Here is a 24,608-nt window from a genome sequence, read left to right on the forward strand (position 1 = left end):
ACATTCTGAATATCAAGCTAAAACTAGGACTGATTTTCATATTTTATTCGGATTTGTTAGATTTTTGCTGGCATACAGCACAGCTAATAGGGATCCCCATTGATAGAAAGATCTTGTTAGTAACTTGTTAAACCTCCAAAAGGCTAAACACGGCAGAGATGAGATAATAGAGATTGACGGAAATGAAACTGAAAATGAGAAAACCAACCACGAATAAAAAAATGTTTCCTGCAGTGAACTTGCTGCACTTGTGACGCTGTCTTGTTGTTGACATAAAACCACATCAGAAGATATCGCTATTGGCGTTGCAAAGGACCTAAAAGTAAATAATTAGATTACGCGTTACTAGTAAAAGTAACAACGTTATTACGAACACTGTATATACCGTAAGTAAATAATAGCAGGCAGCAGCTCACACATTGTCATACTTTCTTTAACATCCATGAAAAAATACTGAGAGCGAACTTGAAAAATGTCTCACCAGTAAGCAGAGGTGGGTAGAGTAGCCAGAAATTGTACTCAAGTAAGAGAACTGTTACTTTAGAGATTTATTACTCAAGTAAAAGTAAGGAGTAATCACCCAAATATTTACTTGAGTAAAAGTAAAATGTTGTGAAAAAGCTACTCAAGTACTGAGTAACTGATGAGTAACCTGATTACGGAAACAAATAATGCACAAAAACATAAAAATAGCAATGAGCAAATTCAGAGCCAGGAATATCTCTTAAGCAACTAAAACAATAATATATATTAATTAATAATACAATAAAATACAAGAAATACATTGGCGGAAAACTCCATAGCTTGCTAATTTGTTTGCGCTGTCTTTCAGAGACTCATATTTTGTTAGCGCAGGCGCGATGGAGCGGCACTTTTATTATGAAGACAGGAACTGTGCGATCAGCCTTTAGGCTTTTGACGGGAAGTACGGTTGACATAAAAAGTGTCTTTTTTCCTTTACACTTTTGATTGATTGATTGAAACTTTTATTAGTAGATTGCACAGTACAGTACATATTCCGTACAATTGACCACTAAATAATAACACCCCAATAAGTTTTTCAACTTGTTTAAGTCGGGTTGTACGTGTGACGGTCATGTGACCGCCTGGTTCTGTTTGATTGGTCCAACGTCACCAGTGACTGCATGTGATTGGTGAAACGCAGGCATGCGTAGATCCTACTTTGAATGTGTTTCTGACAAAATCAAAACAAACAAAGCGTGCATTACCAGATCGATTAAAAAAAAAAGTAGCGAGTAGCAAGCTGATTGTAGATAAATGGAGCGGAGTAAAAGTAGCGTTTCTTCTCTATATATATACTCAAGTAAAAGTACGTTGCATAAAAACTACTCTGAGAAGTACAATTTATCAGGAAAGTTACTCAAGTAGATGTAACGGAGTAAATGTAGCACGTTACTACCCACCTTTGCCAATAAGCTACCTGATGGAGCCCAGAATTGTTTTTATTTACGGTAAATATTCGCAACATTTCAGGGTTCCTCACAAGGAAACCTTACAATGTTTTTAATCAATAATCTCCATACCACCACAGGATATGATAGGATAGGTCTTTGTCATTGCACAAGTACAACGTAACTTTGTTTTTAGCACAAATCCGTTCAAGATTAGACAAACAAATAGTGTACAGGGTTACAGAAGAGGAACGCTGATGGGTCGCCACAAGGCGCCCCGAAAAAGATGGGGGAAAAGGTAAAACGCTGGGGAAGAATGAGTGAAAAAATAAAATTTAGACTGGGCTCCTAAGGGGTCCAGTCTGGAGTGGGAAAAAAACCTCCATAGCAAAGCACATATACATATTACAACATACATCTCCAGATATCTAGCAACAGAGGAACGGGGGTTCAGAGTCATGGTGGTAGGCTGCAGCTCTCAGGCGCTGACCGTCCTTCCATCACCCCTACGGGATTTGCGTGGAGGGCATTGGATTGGGGGGGGTGGGGTATATTTTTGTGGATGCATGTTTATGTGTAAGCCTGCAGTGTGTCTCTGTTCCGCGGCCTTGATGTCGTGCGGTCGCGAGTCCAAAGTCAACAACAACAGGTGTGTGTCCATGAGAGACAAGAAGGGAGTTTGTTGTGTCTTTGCCGCACTGTCCTTTGGGAGAGTCTCCAAGCCAGGGAAACAATCCAAGATAGAATGTTTTGTATAAGAGTGAAAATTAAATTTGCTTTTCACTCTAAATTGTCTATGACTGCTCCTCAAACCTGCGGGGCAGACAGTGCAATGTGATCCAAAATCACAAGAGTGTCCACAGTTCTTCATTTGTGGCAGCTTTGGGGTACTTTGAAGACTGCCAGGAACTTCCAATTTGTGGACAAACCAGAGCAACGCTTACTCCAATCAGCAGATGTCCTGTTGCATAATTCCCAATTGGTAGATATCCTCACGTCCTCCACTGAAAAGGGTCGCCTGGCACGCAGCACTCATTCTTCACCCAAGAGTCCGTTGTGTGTCCAGCAACAACCGTTCCGTCATGACAAACAGGTTCCCCTAAACCCAAGATTTTGTCAATTTCGTTGAGGCCAGTTAAGTAGTTCCAATGCTGATTTGGAGAGCAGTGCAAAAAGAGGCAACAAAAGTTAAGACAAGACAAGGAAGCAAGCAGGAGAGATAAGGGAGAGGTAAGGGGAGCGTCCACCCTCCATGAGTGCTAGTGAGAAAGAAGTACAGATGTATGGCTTTTCAACTTTGTACCTATAACAATCTGGGTGATTCTTTTCCGCTTTGGTCCGGAGGACACAACGTCCACAATTTCCCCAAAAATTTGAAATGTGGACTTGTCAGACCACAGAACACTTTTCCACTGTGCATCCAGTCCATCTTAGATGAGCTCGAACCCAGCGGTGTTTCTGGGCGTTGTTGATTAACGGCTTTCGCTTTGCATTGTAGAGTTTTAACTTGCACTTACGGATATAGCGACAAACTGTATTTACTGACAGTGGTTTTCTGAAGTGTTCTTGAGCCCATGTGGTGATATCCTTTACACACTGATGTCGGGTTTTGGTGCAATACCGCCTGAGATATTGATTTTTAGTGTTGATTTTTGGCCTTGCAGCTTACGTGCAGTGTTTTCCCCAGATTCTATGAACCTTTTGATGATATTATGGACCGTAGATGGTGAAATCCCTTAATTCCTTGCAATAGCTTGTTGAGAAATGTTCTTAAACTGTTCAACAATTTGCTCACACATTTGTTCACAAAGTGGTGACTCTTGCCCCATCCTTGTTTGTGAATGACCGAGCATTTCATGGAAGCTCCAATCATGGCGCCCACCTGTTCCCAATTAGCCTGTTCACCTGTGGGATGTTCCAAATAAGTGTTTGATGAGCATTCCTCTACTTTTTCAGTCTTTTTTGCCACTTGTGCCAGCTTTTTTGAAACATGTTGCAAGCATCAAATTCCAAATGAGCTAATCTTCGTAAAAAATAACAAAGTTAGATATCTTGTCTTTGCAGTCTATTCAATTGAACATAAGTTGAATCATTGTATTCTGTTTTTATTTACCATTTACACAACGTGCCAACTTCACTGGTTTTGGGTTTTATAAATAACTTCTACTAAAAATTAACATCAGCTCTGAAAAAAACACATTGCAAAAAGTCAGTGTTCAAAAACAAAAAAAAAAATACAAAAATGAGGGGTATTTTATTTGAACTAAGCAAAGTTATCTGCCAATGGAACAAGAAAATTCACCTTGTCAAGACTTTTCAAAACAAGTAAAATTAAGTAACCTCAATGAAACCAAAAATACCTTACAAGTATATTCTCACTAATAACAAGTGCACTTTTCTTGGTTGAAAAAAAAGAGACCTTTTTGCTCAATATGTTGAAAAATATTCTTAAATGAAGTAAATGCTAGTGCCATTATCTTGACATAATGATATGTGCTCGGCATCATGATTTTCTTTTTAATGCTTGAAGTAAGAAATTATTACTTTAAAAAAGTAGTTTTATACTTGTGAGTGTTGATGACACAGCTTTGCAAGAGTTGATATTCTAATCTCAAGTAGGGTTGGGCAATATTGGCTTTTATTAATATCGCGATATTTTTAGGCCATATCGCGATATACGATGTATATGCCGATATTTTGCCTTAGCCTTGAATGACCACATGATACATATAATCACAGCAGTATGATGATTCTATGTGTCTACATTCAAACATTCTTCTTCATACTGCATTAATATATGCTACTTTTAAACTTTCATGCACAGAGGGAAATCACAACTAAGTCAATTTACCAAAACTGTATTTATTAAATACTCTTCATTCTCTCGCGGGTGACTTTTTAAATGAAAGAACAAATCAGTAGTGCTGATATCTTTTGTAGTAACACTTCTGCTGCATACTTTGCATATTGCTGTTGTCTGCTGAATATCTTCCCGCTCGAAGCCAACCCACCGCCAGATGATGGGCGTTATTGTTCTTCCTCCATTTGTGATCAGTTTCACACTTTCTCTTTCTTGTAATGTCACTCAACTCGCTCCGCTCTGCTTGCGCCACCTGCCTCAGGTAACGTTAGCCATGCTGCTACCTCTCTGCTCGGCGAGAGCGTATGACGCTACACGCGCAACAGTATGTGACAAATGTAAGAAGGCGGGCTTGTTTTACGTCTCTGTGAGAAGGAGAGACGAGAAGGAGTGAGAAAAGCCTGTAGTATAATGCCCCGCAGCTAAAAGCAACTGCATGAGAACGTATACTCGAATATTACGATATAGTCATTTTCTATATCGCACAGAGAAAAACCCGCGTTTATATCAATATATCGCCCAGCCCTAGTTTCAAGCATGTTTTACTCAATATAAGTCATAAAATCTCAGCACCAAGCTGTAATATCTTATTGAGATCATTTAGGACCAAACACTTAAAACAAGTAAAACACTAACATAACATTTTCTTACTGAGAATAATTATTTTATCAGACAGAAAATAAGCAAATATCACCCTTATTTGAGATATTTAATCTTACTTAGACTTCAGTTTTTGCAGTGCATATGGTTGATCTCTAATCTTTATTCCTGTTTAAGATTGATGGCTTTGATGTAAAGCACGTGGACGAGTATCACCTGACAGGAATTCTCTTGGACATGTTTGTCCGATGGGAGTACAGACCTGCTAGCTCCACGGACGGACACGGAGAGAATCAAAAGGAAGCCACGGGGGAAGGCAGACCCAAACCAGAGCACAACAAAGCGGATGAAACGCACCATTCGAACGGCTTGGTGAGTAGAACCTCAGCAGGAAAGCGATAATAATGCATTTTCAGCCTATTCATTGGTCTATGATCTGTTTAAAGGCCCAGCTCACTTTTGAACTGGTCAAGGAAGTGTCAGTGGGCCAGCTGTGGTTTGAACTCCTGCGCTTCTACACGCTTGAGTTTGCACTGGAAGAATACATCATTAGCGTGAGATTGAAAGAGCTGCTCTCTCGGGAAATGAAGAACTGGCCTCGTCGTAGGCTCGCTATAGAAGGTACGTGTGTGTCCGTGTGTGTGTGTTGATCCTCATTGATGTTTGGAGAAATGCAAAACAAGTCACTGAGTTAACTGTCTCTTTCACAAAGATCCCTTTGCTCTGAAGAGGAACGTTGCACGCAGCTTGAACAGTCAAATGGTGTTTGAGTACATACAGGAGCGCTTCCGTACCGCTTACAAGTACTTCGCCGGCCCCCAGAGAAAAAGCACGGCAGCGCAACAGAAAAGCAACATGGCTGGCAAGCAAGGGTCTAAGTTGGGCCGAGGAGCGAAAAAGGAGGCGGCGTGTCCGAAGAAGACGAAGAGTCACTTTAAAGATTTAGACGGAACCAGTCGGGCGTCAAAGGATGAGGACAATAAAGGCGACTCTGATCAGTCCATAAAGAGAAATAAGAAGACGCTGGACGTCGGCCTCAAGGACATGGTGCTCCGTGAAGAGGACCGACCTTCCGAACGCCTGTCAATCACTTCCCTGTCTGCCAACGGCTTATTGGACAGTGAGCAGGAGGAAGAAGAGGGTAATAACGAGGAGAAGTGTGTTTCCAAAAGAGAGGGGATCTCACCGTCGGAAGAGTTTCACTACTTCTTTGATAAGATGATTTTCACTGATGGGAAGGTAATAGAGCTGGACAGCGTTTCCCCTTTTTGTGTGCATTAAACAACAAAAAACAGTTTTTGTAGTCATTTTTATTCCATTGTTCATGAACAGATTCACATTTTAGAGCTGTATTATTCAAAAAGCATAATTTATTGCACGTTACTTTAAAAATGTTCACGTTCATTCACAAGTTTTTGTTTTGTCAAAATGTTACGTTTTCCATAGTTTTATTTGCTGTCCTTCATTTAGCGTCTTCTGCCTTTCTAGCCCCCAAATGTGGTGTGCAGTATTTGCAAGCGAGACGGCCACCTAAAGGACGAGTGTCCGGATGACTTCAAGAAGATCGAGTTGACGACACTGCCTCCGATGTGTGAAGGGTTCAGAGAGATCCTGGATGGGCTTTGCAAACTGTGCTACAGTATGTATTCTCTTTGCAAGGCTCAGCAATAGTATCTACTGTCATTAAAAATATATTTACCGTAATATTGTATAATAATTTTTATGTTATCAATACGTTTTGAGCACTTAGAGAGAGCCAGATGTCTTCTGAATGTAGTCCGCCTGTGACGCTAAGCTCGCTGTCATAGGCTCCAGCTCACAAATGTCCCTACGCAGCAGAAGAAAGTTCTGATTTTGTTAATTACAATTTGTAGGATAGAAATGTCCATAAATATAAAGCTGTCTCCATACGTTCTGTTTAGATGAGCTGGCGCCTACACATGTTGAGCAGCAGAAGAGAGAGCAGATCCTAGGAAGTTTGGAAAGGTTCATACGGAAGGAATATAATGGTGAGTGTTAAACCTGACACAAAACCAGTCTCTGGACGAATAGATGCACCACATACATACTGATATAATATCATAGTACGGTTAGGGTGTATTTTTGCCTCATTCCTGTTAGAATCCTGCATGTGACTAAATCACTAAGGAGTGGAACTATCCAGGACTTTCTGCAGTGTGCACCTGTGAGGCGATAACACTGTATCTCTTTCTCTTGCTAATGTATAAGGTCTTATTAGGTCGGCTGTGCATTCTTCACTCACGCTTCAAGTGACGAATGAGGCAAAAATATAACCTCACCCTATTTATGCGCTACATATACTGAACTCTCCTTTATATAGCTCAATGTTAATGAGTCTGTGGAGGTGATCCTGACTTTTGTTTGTTTTATTGTTGTCTGGGAACCACAGGCGGGACTTTGACTTATTTACATTTGCTCATTATTATGTGCAGTCCCTATTTTAGAAATGTATTGAATTGAGGCATGTAGCTACGTCTCCTACATTTAATTGTATATGCAGTTAGGCTCAAAAGTAGGGACGTTCCAATCAGGATTTTCGACCTCTGAACCAGATCCACGTTTTTTTTTGGCCTCTGATTTCGAGTCCCGATCAGATATTTTGACAATAGATCATGAAAGTGAAAATATTTCATAGCGGGTAACTAAAATAAACATAAGGAGACTGTGGAGGTTGCCCTCCCGTGGGTCCTCCAGACCACCAAGCATTGCCATGAGAGCCCGGATCGGTGTTACAATACAGTTTTTATTTGTGATTTTTCAGCAGCTTGTTTTCCGGCAAGTGTTCGTTCGTTGCTCTCGCTGTCGCTCGTGCTCTCGCTCCAGCTCCAACACCCTCTATCCTCCCGGCTGCTGCTTATTCAGAGTGACAGGTGATTAGACAACATGGCCCAGCTGGGCCATCTATGCAACTGTCGCTGACTTTGAGGCCGGTCCTGGCACACCGTGTTTCGCTGCGGGCCTGCAGGCCATGCCCCCCCTCCACAGAGACATTTTTATTCAATTAAATTCAGAACGTGGTGTTGTAAATCCGATGACGTGTTCAATTTATGACATTGGTCCTTTTTTTTGTAAAAATAAAGTGGATAGTTCACAATAATAATCAAAAGCACTGTAGTGTCGACCATATACAGGTACTATACTTTGTATCCTTGCTATGGATACCTCTATTATTCTGCTCACCCTTGTTTACATTCAAGAGCTCAAGCCTCGTAGCCTATTACGATGTGTAGTGCAGCATGTTTAGCTGTTTATCATCCTGTAGTCCTTTTGTGATCATGATACTTGAAAGAAACTTTCTCTCTTATCCGCCATGTTGGCGAAGGTTAGTAATATAAGCGACTTTGCATTATGGATGGACATTCAGGGTAGAAAATGGATGGATTAGCCAGGTTTAGATGACGGTTAGGATTAGACCTTCTGGAGCCAAATCATCCTAGTTTCCTTTTTGTGGCAAAACAGAGCATTGCAATGTGTCGCCATCCTCCGCCCACATCGTATGGTTTAGGATAAGATCCGACCATCTGTTTGCCATCAACAAATCTGATTAGGGCTAATTTGGGCAAATGCCTTAGGTGGTCTTAGTTAAAGTTTGACCCCTGGATTTTGCCTAAAATACCAGCATCAAAATATCCTCATTGGTTTGTCAAGTATTTTACAGTTCAGAGGTTGCTACTGACTGTTTTGGTGTGTGTTTGCGACCTGTAAAATACAGTTTCACCGAGCTACGCACGCCTGTAAAGAGTAGAAATGGGTTAATGACACCTCAGGGAGTGTGTGCCACACTCGCTGCCTGTATTGACTGCAATTGTGTTGGTGTTTCAAGATGGTGCCATCTTTTGACCTGCAAATAATATAAATAATAATAGTTTTTTTTAACTTTAAGCTCTGCAGGAACAAATATGAAACATGTTACGTTGGTTAATGAGCCAAATAGTGAACAAGAAAAGAACATTTACCTTACTTGTCGCTTTAAGATCATAATGATCCCTCATTTTAGAACTTTTCTTTTTTCTCAGTTCCACTTAAAGTGACAATAGCGACAAAAACTTTGATTTAAGCATTATATGTCAGCATTTCTGTACAGGTGTCTTCATGTCACCAGGCGCGGATGACACTGTTTCATGTGTGTCTGCAGATAAAGCTCAGTTGTGTTCGTTTGGATCCTCCAAGAATGGCTTCGGTTTCCATGACAGCGACCTCGACATTTGCATGACCCTCGAGGGTCATGAGACTGCAGAGGTATGCACACTTACACTAAACGTAACAGTGCGCTATCATTAGAAGTGGACATGTCAAGGTGTTGTTTGTGCAGAAGCTGAACTGCAAGGAGATCATTGAATGCCTTGCTAAAGTACTAAAGAAGCACACAGGTAAATGTATTGATTAACTTGTAAAACCGAATCTGACCTCCTTTTATCTCAAATTCTCTTCTAATTTTTAAGGTCTGAGGAACATCTTGCCGATTACAACTGCAAAAGTGCCTATAGTGAAGTTTGAACACAAACAGAGTGGCTTGGAGGGAGACATCAGTCTCTACAACACCTTAGTATGTGACCGGCCAAAATCATTCTATATTATTTGTGCAGAAACTCTTCATTAAATTGAATTTAATAATCTGTGGTAGGCACAGCATAACACCAGAATGCTGGCCTTGTATGCAGCCTTGGATCCACGTGTGCAGTTCCTTGGATACATGATGAAGGTCTTTGCAAAGGTAGGCCGAAAAAGTTAATCAACTTCGCCAATAACAACATCTACGGTTGAATACAGGTTGTATACATTTGAATGTAGTATTTTGAGGGGTTATTGTCCAGTTTCGAAAGGATTTTGCCAGCTTTGTGATTGTCGTGTCCTTTTGCATCAGTTTTGCATTGAACTAATCATGCAACACGCTTCAAGAGGTAGTCACCTGAAATTGTTTTCACTTCACAGGTGTGCTTAAAGTTCATTGAGAGAATGCTAAGAGTGTGCAAAGCAGTAATCAGAGCAAAGGATGGCTATTTTGAGGAAACTAGAATATAAAACAGGTTTTCAGTTATTTCACCTTTTTTTTAAGTACATAACTGCATGTGTTCATTCATAATTTTAATGCCTTCAGTGACAATCTACAATGTAAATAGTCATGAAAATAAAGAAAACGCATTGAATGAGGAGAAGGTGTGTCCACATTTTTGGCCTCTACTGTATACACGACTTGTTTTTTACTATAATGACTGAGACCCTTTTGGGAACCCGAACGTTTAACATTTACCAAAATTGAGGGGGAGCGCTAATAATTTCACCACACCGAGTGTGTGTGTGACTATCGTTGGGACATTAAACTTAACTTTAACTTTGATCAATCAATCAAACTTAATTTGTATAGCACTTTTCAGACTTATAAAATACTAGAAACCTCCGCCTTCATTGCATGATCGCAATTTGAAATAGTCAACCCGCACCCTATTCCTCTTTACCACACACATACACACATAAGAGTCATCTAAAACATATGTGGCTGAGCACGGAAGAACCAGGTTCCAATAAATCGGTGTCAAAAATGAAAACTATCATAATGGCCATTGCATGTTTTTATTTTTCTGTTTGGACACCCCTGATTTAGGTCATCTACTGAATGTCTGTCCTTTCAATTTGACTAATCAGATCAGAGTCAGCTGCCTTTTTGTATCAATGCTTACAAACTTGGTTTGTCGACGCGTCGCCTCAGAAATATCTGAACTTTGTGCTCACAGCGCTGTGATATCGGAGATGCGTCCAGAGGAAGCCTCTCATCCTATGCGTACATCCTGATGGTGCTCTACTTTCTGCAGCAAAGGCAGCCTCCAGTCATCCCGGTCCTGCAGGAGGTAGCAATTACTGGCACTATTCGAATACTGAGGCTGTGTTTTTTTAAGCAGAAATAAGTATTGATGTTTGTATCCCAACATTGCAAACCTTTCCGGCCACCATGTTTTTTGTTGGTATTACATTGAAATGGATTTTGAAGTTGGTTTGATCTCAGACTGCGGGGCGGACGTCTGTCTCGGGACGGGACAGAGGGTTGATGTAAAAAAGGGGTGGAGCAGTCAGTGAAGGACAGGAAAATGATGTAAATAACAATTATTGATGTCTCACCAGATCTACGAGGGAACCGATGTTCCCCAGAGGATTGTGGATGGCTGGAATGCCTACTTTTTCGATGACCTTGATGACTTGGTGAGAGAAATCATAGCGCTCTTGATCTTGGTTTCCAAACGCATTCATGAAATCATCATTCTGTCCACGCAGCGCCAGCGTCAGTCGGAGCAGGAGCCTAACACGGAGTCTGTGGGTGAGCTCTGGCTGGGGCTCCTGCGCTTCTACACGGAAGAGTTTGACTTCAAAGAGCACGTCATCAGCATCCGCCAAACGAAACGCCTGACGACCTTTGAAAAACAGTGGACCAGCAAATGCATTGCTATTGAAGGTGCTTATTCAGCTCATATTTCCCTTATGTCATAATTGCATTTCCAACTGCTGGTATTTCCTCCTTCTCAGATCCCTTTGATTTGAATCATAATCTCGGTGCAGGAGTTTCACGCAAAAGTAAGTATTTTTTCCACAAGATTAAAATGATTTTAGTGCTGTACTTATCAACATGAATACTGATCAAATGTGACTTTGACATGATTGTAGGGACTTAAAAACTGAGAAAAAAAATCACGATGTTGATATGCATGATTAAATGATCTAATTTTATATTTAAAAATATATATATTTTACCTAACGAGCTGCATGGCAAACCAACGCTGCCATTTTGCTTAATGACTCACGCTGCACTGCTAGCATGACGGCCGACAAGTCCTTCTAGGGGTGGCAACTAGAGATGTCCGATAATATTGGACTACCGATATTATCGGCCGATAAATGCTTTAAAACGTGATATCGGAAATGATCGGTATCTGTTTCAAAAAGTAAAATGTATGGCTTTTTAAAACGCCGCTGTACGGAGTGGTACACGGACGTAGGAAGAAGTACAGAGCGCCAATAAACCTTAAAAGCACTGATTTTGTGTGCCGGCCCAATTACATAATATCTGTGGCTTTTCACACACACACAAGTGAATGCAACGCATACTTGGTCAACAGCCCTACAGGTCACACTGGTAGTGGCCGTATAAACAACTTTAACACTGTTACAAATATGCGCCACACTGTGAACCCACACCAAACAAGAATGACAAACACATTTCGGGAGAACATCCATACTGTAACACAACATAAACACAACAGAATAAATACTCAGAACCCCTCGCAGCACTAACTCTTCCAGGATGCTACAATATACACTAATCATACCCAACCCCGACCACCTCAACCTCCTCATGCTCTCTTAAGAAGAGCATGTGCCAAATTCCAAGCTGCTGTTTTGAGGCATATTAAAAAAAATGCTGCACTTTGTGACTTCAATAATAAATATGGCAGTGCCATGTTGGCATTTTTTTACATAACTTGAGTTGATTTATTTTGGAAAACCTTGTTACATTGTTTAATGCATCCAACGGGGCATCACATCAAAATCAGGCATAATAATGTGTTCATTCCACCACTGTATATATCGTTATCGGTTGACATTGGAATCGGTAATTAAGAGTTGGAGAATATCAGATATCTGCAAAAAAGCCATTATCGGACATCTCTAGTGGCAACCAATGTTATTAAAGAGTATTGATTTTGAATCGAGAATCGATGTGGAATCCAATCTTTAGCCCCAAGAATCGTATCGTGTGGTTTTCCAAATATTCAAAGAAATATTCTTTCCTTCGCGCTCCACTAACAGTCCTTTAGCGCTCAATTTACCGGTCGATCTTCGTTTCCATCCTCACCTATGGTCATGAGTTTTGAGGACAAGATCACGGGTACAAGCGGCCGAAATGAGCTTCCTCCGCCGGGTGGCGGGGCTCTCCCTTAGAGATAGGGTGAGAAGCTCTGTCATCCGGGAGGAGCTCAAAGTAAAGCCGCTGCTCCTCCACATGGAGAGGAGCCAGATGAGGTGGTTCGGGCATTTGGTCAGGATGCCACCCAAACGCCTCCCAATGGAGGTGTTTAGGGCACTATGTCTCCCGGCTGGCCTGGGAACGCCTCAGGATCCCCTGGAAAGAGCTGGACGAATTGGCTGGGGAGAAGAAAGTCTGGGATTCCCTGCTTAGGCTGCTGCCCCCGCGACCCGACCTAAGCGGTAGAAGATGGCTGGATGGATGGATAATAGTAATAAAGCGTGTTTCCAAAAGGCCTCAAGAAGATGGCTGGATGGATGGATAATAGTAATAAAGCGTGTTTCCAAAGGGCTGCAATAGGTTTGCATATTTGGCAATGCCACAATTCCAGTAAGTAAAGCAACATGAAAAGCAAAACATTTAGAACTACAAACTTTTTCCAACCCTGATTATCTATCATGCTCTGTTTTCTTATTCTCTGGCAGACCAAGTGCATAATGAGCACGGGCAAACGTTGTGCCAAATCTATTTGTGGTGGTCCAAATGTATCTGTGGCGCGCCGCCATGAATCTTTGAATGTATGAGAAACACTCATGATAATTAAAAAAACTGCGTGTATAACTGTATATACAGTACATGATGCAGCCCTAATAATATGCAGTATGCCACACAATTGACCTCAAAGTTTATTTATTGATGCACGCTTTTCTTTTAACTCCTCCTCTCCTCACGCAGTGACAAACTTTATAATGAAGGCTTTTATTAATGGGAGGAACCTGTTTGGAAGTCCATTCTACCCACTCCCTGGCACTGAAGTGGTACGTGTAAATGTTGTTTTTCAGGTGGCTGACAAACACACTTTTCATTGGCCTTTTAAATAATTATAACTGTCTTTTTTGTGGTATGTTTGCAGGACTACTTTTTTGACCCGAACGTTCTGACGGATGGCGAGCTGGCTCCGAACGACAGGTGCTGCAGGATCTGTGGAAAGATTGGACATTACATGAAGGATTGTCCAAAGAGACGCAGGTTTACATCAAATATTTTTGACCCAAAAAGTCTGTCTGCGTCAGCACTTATAATAACAGTATCGTTAATACTTGGTTAATAGTCAGGTCACAAGATGTAAATAAAGTGTTGTTGTCGGGGTTTTCTATCTTTTTTTTCGAGAACTGTGTGGGCGGAATAGTGTACTATCATTATCTGTATTGTCGGCCACTTCATAGTGGCTGTGTTTTACGATTTAAAATGCTAAACAAAAGAAAAACATGTTTTGTCTTACATATGGATTGTGAATGGTAGGCAAAATTCAAACTAAAAGTGCAGTTTCCTTCCCTTTAAGAACGCACTCCTAATCGCTATTTACTATGTGTAAAAATTAGAGATGTCCAATAATATTGGCCGATAAATGCTTTAAAATGTAATATCGGAAATTATTGGTATGGGTTTCAAAAAGTACAATTTATGACTTTTTAAAACGCCGCTGTACGCATTGGTACACGGACGAAGGGATAAGTACAGAGCAGTTGCGTCTCCCAGTCATACTTGCCAACCCTCCCAATTTTCCCAGGAGACTCCCAAATTTCAGTGCCCCTCCTGAAAATCTCCCGGGGCAACCATTCTCCCGAATTTATCCCGATTTCCACCCAGACAACAATATTGGAGGCGTGCCTTAAAGGTACTGCTTTTGCGTGCCGGCCCAATCACATGATATCTACAGCTTTTCACACACAAGTGAATGCAACGCATACTTGGTCAACAGCCATACAGGTCACACTGAGTACAAACACGTATAAACAACTTTAACACTGTTACAAATATGCGCCACACTGTGAACCCACTCCAAACAAAAATGGCAAACTTATTTCGGGAGACCATCCGCACCGTAACACAACATAAACCCAACAGAACAAATTCCCAGACCCCCTTGCTGCACTAACTTTTCCGGGACGCTACAATATACACCCCCACGCTATGTTGGCATTTTTTTCCTTAACTTGAGTTGATTTATTTTGGAAAACCTTGTTACATTGTTTAATGCATCCAGCGGGGCATCACAACACAATTAGGCATAATAATGTGTTAATTCCACAACTGTATATATCGGTATCGGTTGATATCGGAATCTGTAATTAAGAGTTGGACAATATCGGATAACGGCAAAAAAAAACATTCTTGAACATCTCAAGTAAAAATACACAAGAGTCCGTTTGTAACACATAAACAGAGGTATAGCACTAACATTTTTGTTCTTTTTTTTACCAGAATGAAAAAGAAAGAAAATGACAAAGAGGACGACATGAAAGAAGAGGAGCGAGAGCAAAAAGACAGGCGCTGTTTCCAGTGTGGGGACAGTGGTCACGTTCGGAGGGACTGTCCTGAGTACCGCCATCTGAAGAACAGGACTGCTGGGGTGCCAGGTACCATGAACATACTTAGGTCTAAAGAGCAAGGCCTCACTGGAAGACCACTGAATGTCTTTTCTGCGCTCTTCTTCATCCCCAGCTCCTCACATGATACGCTCCACCGTGAGCTCTCAGTCCATCCCCATCCCTCAGGGACCAGCAGAATGCTCTGCCAGGGTCAGGCTACCCTCAGAGAGCGTGAGTGCCAACAACTGGACTTGACTGGCTTCATTACAAAAACCAGATGCATGTTTTATGTAATCACTTCCTGTGTCTCAACACCAATACAGATCATACATTTTGAAATTTTGATATAAGTGTAGTTAGTGCACCATATCACTACTACTACTTTACTTACTATATGTTACTTGTACAATATCACTACTACTACATTACTTACTATATGTTACTTGTACAATATCACTACTACTACATTACTTACTATATGTTACTTGTACAATATCACTACTACTACTTTACTTACTATATGTTACTTGTACAATATCACTACTACTACATTATTTACAAGAGGTTACTTGTACAATATCACTACTACTACATTATTTACAAGAGGTTACTTGTACAATATCACTACTACTACATTACTTACTATATGTTACTTGTACAATATCACTACTACTACATTATTTACTATATGTTACTTGTACAATATCACTACTACTACATTACTTACTATATGTTACTTGTACAATATCACTACTACTACATTACTTACTATATGTTACTTGTACAATATCACTACTACTACATTACTTACTATATGTTACTTGTACAATATCACTACTACTACATTACTTACTATATGTTACTTGTACAATATCACTACTACTACATTACTTACTATATGTTACTTGTACAATATCACTACTACTACATTACTTACAATATGTTACTTGTACAATATCACTACTACTACATTACTTACTATATGTTACTTGTACAATATCACTACTACTACATTACTTACTATATGTTACTTGTACAATATCACTACTACTACATTACTTACTATATGTTACTTGTACAATATCACTACTACTACATTATTTACTATATGTTACTTGTACAATATCACTACTACTACATTACTTACTATATGTTACTTGTACAATATCACTACTACTACATTATTTACTATATGTTACTTGTACAATATCACTACTACTACATTACTTACTATATGTTACTTGTACAATATCACTACTACTACATTACTTACAAGAGGTTACTTGTACAATATCACTACTACTACATTACTTACTATATGTTACTTGTACAATATCACTACTACTACATTACTTACTATATGTTACTTGTACAATATCACTACTACTACATTACTTACTATATGTTACTTGTACAATATCACTACTACTACATTATTTACAAGAGGTTACTTGTATAATATCACTACTACTACTTACCTACTATATGTTACCTGTACAATATCACTACTACTACATTACTTACTATATGTTACTTGTACAATATCACTACTACTACATTACTTACTATATGTTACTTGTACAATATCACTACTACTACATTACTTACTATATGTTACTTGTACAATATCACTACTACTACATTACTTACTATATGTTACTTGTACAATATCACTACTACTACATTACTTACTATATGTTACTTGTACAATATCACTACTACTACATTACTTACTATATGTTACTTGTACAATATCACTACTACTACATTACTTACTATATGTTACTTGTACAATATCACTACTACTACATTATTTACAAGAGGTTACTTGTACAATATCACTACTACTACTTACCTACTATATGTTACCTGTACAATATCACTACTACTACTTTACTTACTATATGTTACTTGTACAATATCACTACTACTACATTACTTACTATATGTTACTTGTACAATATCACTACTACTACATTACTTACTATATGTTACTTGTACAATATCACTACTACTACATTACTTACTATATGTTACTTGTACAATATCACTACTACTACATTACTTACTATATGTTACTTGTACAATATCACTACTACTACATTATTTACAAGAGGTTACTTGTACAATATCACTACTACTACTTACCTACTATATGTTACCTGTACAATATCACTACTACTACATTACTTACTATATGTTACTTGTACAATATCACTACTACTACATTACTTACTATATGTTACTTGTACAATATCACTACTACTACTTTACTTACTATATGTTACTTGTACAATATCACTACTACTACATTATTTACAAGAGGTTACTTGTACAATATCACTACTACTACTTACCTACTATATGTTACTTGTACAATATCACTACTACTACATTACTTACTATATGTTACTTGTACAATATCACTACTACTACATTACTTACTATATGTTACTTGTACAATATCACTACTACTACATTACTTACTATATGTTACTTGTACAATATCACTACTGCTACCACTTTACTTACAAGAGATTACTTGTACTAAATCACTACTACTACAACAACATTAGTTACAAGAGGTTACTTGTACAATATCACTACTACTCCATTACTTACAAGAGATTACTTGTACAATATCACAACTACTACATTACTTACAAGAAGTTACTGGTACAATATCACTACTACTACAACTTTACTTACAAGAGGCTACTTGTACTATATCCCTTCTACTACTACATTAGTTACAAGAGGTTACTTGTACTAAATCACTACTATTACATTAGTTACAAGAGGTTACTTGTACTAAATCACTACTACTACGACTTTACTTACAAGAGGTTACTTGTACTATATCACTACTACTACATTAGTTACAAGAGGTTACTTGTACAATATCACTACTTCTACTACATTACTTACAAGAGGTTACTTGTTCTATATCACTACTACTAAGACTTTACTTACAATATGTTACTTGTACTATATCACTACTTCTACTACATTACTTACAAGAGGTTACTTGTACTATATCACTACTTCTACTACATTACTTACAAGAGGTTACTTGTTCTATATCACTACTACTAAGACTTTACTTAAAAGAGGTTACTTGTACTATATCACTACTATTACTTTACTTGTAACTCATATTGGCCCAAATAAGTACCAGTCTGATGTTTATCGTGCACCCTAAATACAAACCAGTAAGTCAAGGCAAGTTTTTATAAATGTGTACACATACTTCCAATACTCATCATGTACAAATATTCCAGTGCTGCAGTAATATTAGCCTGTCTCTGCTTGTTGACTTTCTATCCTTGTCTTAGCTTAGACAAACCAACTATTGGGTGACAGAGCTGTGATCGTTTACTCCTGATAAAAGTGAGGTGTGCTTCTTTTTTTTTTCTTTTCTTCCTGTCCAGTCAAACAGTCGCCAGACTCCGCCCGCATCAGCGTCTCAAAGTTCCCCCCGAGCCCCGAGCTCCCCGCAGCCCTCCCAGAATAAACCCATGTCCTCAGGCCCTCAAAAGCAGGCAGCTCACCCGCCGGTGCCGCTCCCTCTCTTTCCCTTTCCTTCGCCGCACCCTGGCCAGTATCACCTCGGCCCGCTGGCTGCACTGGGACCGCTTGCCTCCCTTCAGCACCAGTCCCAAGCCCACCATCACCAGGCGAACATCCCGTCCGCCTCCTGGCCCATCCACGGACCTGTCCTCAGCACGGCCATGCCCACTGCCCCCTCCCCACCCAGCTTAAAATTCGCCCTCCGTTCGGCGCCGGGGAGCGCCACCAGCTTTGGGAGCAGCCCCAACCCCGTCAACCTGAACGACCCCAGCATCATCTTCGCTCAGCCGGCAGGGAAGCCGCTGGCCATCGGTGGGGCAGGACGTGACGGACACTGGCTCAACCACCTGGCATCGTCTGGCTCGCTTCTGGGCAACGGCGCCGTAGTCAAGTCAGGTACTCACTGGGTGAAGCTTTCTGGTGAAATTCTAAATCTTCCTTTTGTTATTATAAGCAGCAGCACAAGCAGTTAGCATAATGATGGTTTTAGTATTCCTTTTTTGTTTTATTTATCTTTATCATTATGTTTGTATTATTCATATCAACAGTTAGGAAAGTACCATCATTTCCAGGCTATAGCGCACATTTAAAGGCCTACTGAAATGAGATTTTCTTATTTAAACGGGGATAGCAGGTCCGTTCTATGTGTCATGCAAGTAAAATGTGATTTTTATCAAACTCCAGTGTAAACGCGATACCGTTGATCATAATATTTTATTAGAACGTATCAAAACACAAATTGGTATGTCAGACTTAGCCCTGTCTTGGTTTAACTCTTATCTTACTGATAGGATGCAGTGCGTCTCCCATAACAATGTGACCTCGGACTACGTTAAGGTAACGTGTGGAGTTCCCCAGGGTTCGGTCCTTGGCCCTGCACTCTTCAGCATCTACATGCTGCCGCTAGGGGACATCATACGCAAATACGGTGTTAGCTTTCACTGTTATGCTGATGACACCCAACTCTACATGCCCCTAAAGCTGACCAACACGCCGGATTGTAGTCAGCTGGAGGCGTGTCTTAATGAAATTAAACAATGGATGTCTGCTAACTTTTTGCAACTCAACGCCAAAAAAACGGAAATGCTGATTATCGGTCCTGCTAGACACCGAACTCTATTTAATAATACAACTCTAACATTTGACAACCAATCAATTAAACAAGGCGACACGGTAAAGAATCTGGGTGTTATCTTTGACCCAACTCTCTCCTTTGAGGCACACATTAAAAGCGTTACTAAAACGGCCTTCTTTCATCTCCGTAATATCGCTAAAATTCGCTCCATTCTGTCCAATAAAGACGCTGAGATCATTATCCATGCGTTTGTTACGTCTCGCCTCGACTACTGTAACGTATTATTTTCGGGTCTCCCCATGTCTAGCATTAAAAGATTACAGTTGGTACAAAATGCGGCTGCTAGACTTTTGACAAGAACAAGAAAGTTTGATCACATTACGCCTGTACTGGCTCACCTGCACTGGCTTCCTGTGCACTTAAGATGTGACTTTCAGGTTTTACTACTTACGTATAAAATACTACACGGTCTAGCTCCATCCTATCTTGCCGATTGTATTGCACCATATGTCCCGGCAAGAAATCTGCGTTCAAAGGACTCCAGCTTATTAGTGATTCCCAAAGCCCCAAAAAAGTCTGCGGGCTACAGAGCGTTTTCCGTTCGGGCTCCAGTACTCTGGAATGCCCTCCCGGTAACAGTTCGAGATGCCACCTCAGTAGAAGCATTTAAGTCTCACCTTAAAACTCATTTGTATACTCTAGCCTTTAAATAGACTCCCTTTTTAGACCAGTTGATCTGCCGTTTCTTTTCTTTTTCTTCTATGTCCCACTCTCCCTTGTGGAGGGGGTCCGGTCCGATCCGGTGGCCATGTACTGCTTGCCTGTGTATCGGCTGGGGACATCTCTGCGCTGCTGATCAGCCTCCGCTTGGGATGGTTTCCTGCTGGCTCCGCTGTGAACGGGACTCTCGCTGCTGTGTTGGATCCGCTTTGGACTGGACTCTCGCGACTGTGTTGGATCCATTGTGGATTGAACTTTCACAGTATCATGTTAGACCTGCTCGACATCCATTGCTTTCCTCCTCTCTAAGGTTCTCATAGTCATCATTGTCACCGACGTCCCACTGGGTCATTATTGTCACCGACGTCCCACTGGGTGTGAGTTTTCCTTGCCCTTATGTGGGCCTACCGAGGATGTCGTGGTGGTTTGTGCAGCCCTTTGAGACACTAGTGATTTAGGGCTATATAAGTAAACATTGATTGATTGATAATTTCTCGATATTGCCATATTTTTGCTAAAAGGATTTAGTAGAGAAAATTGACGATAAAGTTTGTTACTTTTGATACTTCCTGAAAAAGCCTCGCCTTTACCGGAAGTCGCAGACGATGACGTCACATGTTGAGGGCTCCTCACATATTCACATTTTTTTAATGGGAGCCTCCAACAAAAACAGCTAATCGGACCGAGAAAACGACAATTTCCCCATTACTTTGGGCGAGGATGAAAGATTCGTGTTTGGTGATATCGATAGCGAGGGATTAGGAAAAAAAAAAAGAACTAGTTAAAAAAAAAAACGCGATAGCATTGGGACGTATTCTGATGTTTTTAGAGACATTTACTTGGATAATTCTGGGAAATCCCTTATCTTTCTATTGTGTTGCTAGTGTTTTAGTGAGTTTAACAGTACCTGATAGTCGGAGGGGTGTGTCCACGGGTGTCGACGGCAGCTGTACTGACGACACAAGCTCAGTTGATATCCGGTAGGAAGCGACTTTTTAACCACAATTTTCTCACCGAAACCTGCTGGTTGACATTCGGTTGGGATCCATGTTGGCATGACCGCGCTCTGATCCATAGTAAAGTTTCAGCTCCGCGAATTTCAAACAAGGAATCACCGTGTGTTTGTGTGGCTAAAGGCTAAAGCTTCCCACCTCCATCTTTCTACTGGGACTTCTCCAATATTAATTGAACAAATTGCAAAAGATTCAGCAACACAGATGTCCAAAATACTGTGTAATTATGCCGTTAAAGCAGACAACTTTTAGCTGTGTGTGTGTGCAGCGCTCATACTCCCTAAAAACCTGTGACGTCCTGCGTACACGTCATCATTACACGACGTTTTCAAGATGAAACTCCCGGGAAATTTAAAATTGTAATTTAGTAAACTAAAAAAGCCGTGTTGGCATGTGTTGCGATGTTAATATTTCATCATTGATATATAAACTATCAGACTGCGTGGTGGCTAGTAGTGGCTTTCAGTAGGCCTTTAAGCTACACCACCAAATCTTTGAACAAATGTTTTTTTGTACACATGTTGACCGCACAAGTCTACAAGCCACATTGAAGCATGAAATATTTATTTTCCAAATTTAACAAAAGACTCATAACGCGGCATATAGTAGCTTACTGGGAAAGTCAATGAGTCCTGTCTTCGTCCTGAAGTCGGTGAGTTAATACTGCAGCTTTTCAAGGCCCGTTTTCTGCCTGTTGCCTTTTTCGGTGGCTGAGTCGATTGTTTTTGGCTTTTGTGCTGCGTCTTGGGCATTTCGTCAATTCTTCCTCATGATGAGGGTGAGTTCACAACGTGCTAAATGGCTGACTGAATGATTGCCTAGGTGCGATTGTGTTACGTGAAGCTTGTGAACCCGGAAAAATCCATACATTTGATGAGTTAAGGTTTTGATGATGAGTTAAAGTACCAATGATTTTCACACACACACCACGTGTGGTGTGTGTGACAATAACTAGGCCACTGAGTAGGGTGAGTCCACAACGTGCTAAATGGCTGACTGAATGATTGTTTAAGTGCGTTTGATTTAATGCAAACAATGTAATTGGTCCACAGTGACCCATTCGGCAGTTTCATTGGTCTAAATGTATTTGCGGCATGTGAAGCTTGGGAACCCGGAAAAACCATACATTTGATGAGTTAAAATTCTAATAATTGTCACACACACACTGGGTGTGGAAAAATTATTCTCTGCATTTGACCCATCACCCTTGATCACACCCTGGGAGGTGAGGGGAGCAGTGAGCAGCAGCGGTGGCCGCGGGAATAATTTTTGGTGATTTTAACCCCCAATTCCAACCCTTAATGATGAGTGCCAAACAGGGAGGTAATGGGCCCCATTTTTATAGTCTTTGGTATGACTCGGCCGGGGTTTGAACTCACAACCGACCCATGTCAGGGCGGACACTCTAACCACCAAGCCACTGAGTAGGGTGAGTCCACAATGCGCTTAATGGCGGACTGAATGTTTGTCTAGGTGCGTCTGAATTAATGCAAACAATATAATTGGTCCACAGGGACCCATTCTTCAGTTTCATTAATCTAAATTTATTTGCGGCATGTGAAGCTTGGGAACCCGGAAAAATTCATACATTTGATGAGTTAAAGTTTTGATGATGAGTTAAAGTAATAATAACTGTCTCACACACACTAGGTGTGGTGAAATTATTCTCTGCATTTGACCATCACCCTTGATCACCCCCTGGGAGGTGAGGGGAGCAGTGAGCAGCAGTGGTGAAGAATCATTTTTGGTGGTTTAACCCCAAATTCCAACCCTTCATGCTGAGTACCAAGCAGGGAGGTAATGGGTCCCATTTTTATAGTCTTTGGTAAGAACTCACAACCTTCCGATGTCAAGACAACCACTAGGCCACTAAGTAGGGTGAGTCCACAACGTGCTAAATGACTAACTGAATGATTGTCTAGGTGTGTTTGGTCTAAATTTTTCTGCAGCATGTGAAGCTTGTGAACCTGGGAAAATTCATACTTTTTCCGCAGCATTGTATAAAGCGCAGGGTGCAAAAGCAAGGGGAAAACAGTAGTGGCTTATAGGATGGAAATTACAGTACCTGACATTTGGCCGCAGAAAAATATCTGTTTCTTCTGTGGTCCTTTATGGGCCGCAGTGATACTCAGTTGTAATATTTCCACCACTTGTGGCGGTAATAATAGAAAACCAACCGAAGAAATCTAGATCAAAAGTGATAGAGAAGTTTCTTAAGAGCAAAAAATATGACCAAGGCGGGTGAAGGTATATATTTTTTTTGCACTTTAATTTTATTGACAGTTTAGTTAGGGAACATCCATTTACACCGCTTGTCAATTTAAGTTAAAAACTCCTGATTAAAATATATTAAACTTTCGTTTACTAAGTGTTTTTTAAAAATCTCTTTATCTTTTGCTTGGTGTTAATGTACAGTTTATAAATGATATCAATACAGCTACGGTGCATTCAATTTTAACATTACAATATTTTTTTTCACATTCAGCTATGCACATTTTTTTTTTAACATAAAAATACAATATCTTTTTGTCACATTCAGTGATGTACATTTCTTTTTACATCTTGCAAATAGTAATATGACCAATAGTTCATTCATAAATGTAATATTTTATTTCACACATTTTCTCTTGTGTGTCTTTGTAGAGTTAGGCCACTCAAGCCAGTTTGTGGGGGTGAACCAAGGTTCTCATCTACTGGAACAATACAAAACCCCGCAGTACACAATGTCTCCTTCCTGGTCCTACAGAATGCCCCAGAATTTCCTCCAGCAGGGCAACGGTCGCTACCCAACAGGTAAGCAACATTTATACACACCTCAGTTCTGTGCGTACCAATCGTTCTTTTTTTGGTTTTTGTGAAACATAACAAAAAGCATAGTTCTGAAATACAAGTGACCACAAGGAGTCGCCACTTAGTACTCAAAACTCTTAAATTCTATTAAATAAAACTTTATTCTTCCTTTGGGCATGTTCCCCCAGGGAAATCTAGCTTCCTGTAACAGCAACACCCTT

The 24,608-nt window shown here is 40.2% G+C and overlaps 1 protein-coding gene across 3 annotated transcripts in view; it reads left to right on the forward strand.

Moving 5' to 3' along the window:
- The window catches only part of tut4 (terminal uridylyl transferase 4), a 51,250-nt gene that overhangs the window by 24,869 nt on the left and 1,773 nt on the right, over positions 1-24,608 (forward strand). For all 3 annotated transcript variants that reach the window (XM_061882934.1, XM_061882936.1, XM_061882935.1), the window contains 19 exons: positions 5,050-5,244; positions 5,319-5,493; positions 5,585-6,111; positions 6,361-6,511; positions 6,795-6,881; positions 9,029-9,132; positions 9,206-9,263; positions 9,336-9,439; positions 9,518-9,607; positions 10,626-10,739; positions 11,011-11,088; positions 11,161-11,338; positions 11,410-11,457; positions 13,583-13,665; positions 13,761-13,876; positions 15,113-15,267; positions 15,353-15,450; positions 18,651-19,185; positions 24,241-24,390. In XM_061882934.1, coding sequence (XP_061738918.1) covers positions 5,050-5,244; positions 5,319-5,493; positions 5,585-6,111; positions 6,361-6,511; positions 6,795-6,881; positions 9,029-9,132; positions 9,206-9,263; positions 9,336-9,439; positions 9,518-9,607; positions 10,626-10,739; positions 11,011-11,088; positions 11,161-11,338; positions 11,410-11,457; positions 13,583-13,665; positions 13,761-13,876; positions 15,113-15,267; positions 15,353-15,450; positions 18,651-19,185; positions 24,241-24,390 — 3,046 coding nt within the window. The remainder of the gene's footprint in view (positions 1-5,049; positions 5,245-5,318; positions 5,494-5,584; positions 6,112-6,360; positions 6,512-6,794; positions 6,882-9,028; positions 9,133-9,205; positions 9,264-9,335; positions 9,440-9,517; positions 9,608-10,625; positions 10,740-11,010; positions 11,089-11,160; positions 11,339-11,409; positions 11,458-13,582; positions 13,666-13,760; positions 13,877-15,112; positions 15,268-15,352; positions 15,451-18,650; positions 19,186-24,240; positions 24,391-24,608) is intronic.

This window comes from Nerophis ophidion, linkage group LG22, assembly GCF_033978795.1.
Source record: "Nerophis ophidion isolate RoL-2023_Sa linkage group LG22, RoL_Noph_v1.0, whole genome shotgun sequence".
In the NCBI taxonomy this organism is placed as follows: Eukaryota; Metazoa; Chordata; class Actinopteri; order Syngnathiformes; family Syngnathidae; genus Nerophis; species Nerophis ophidion.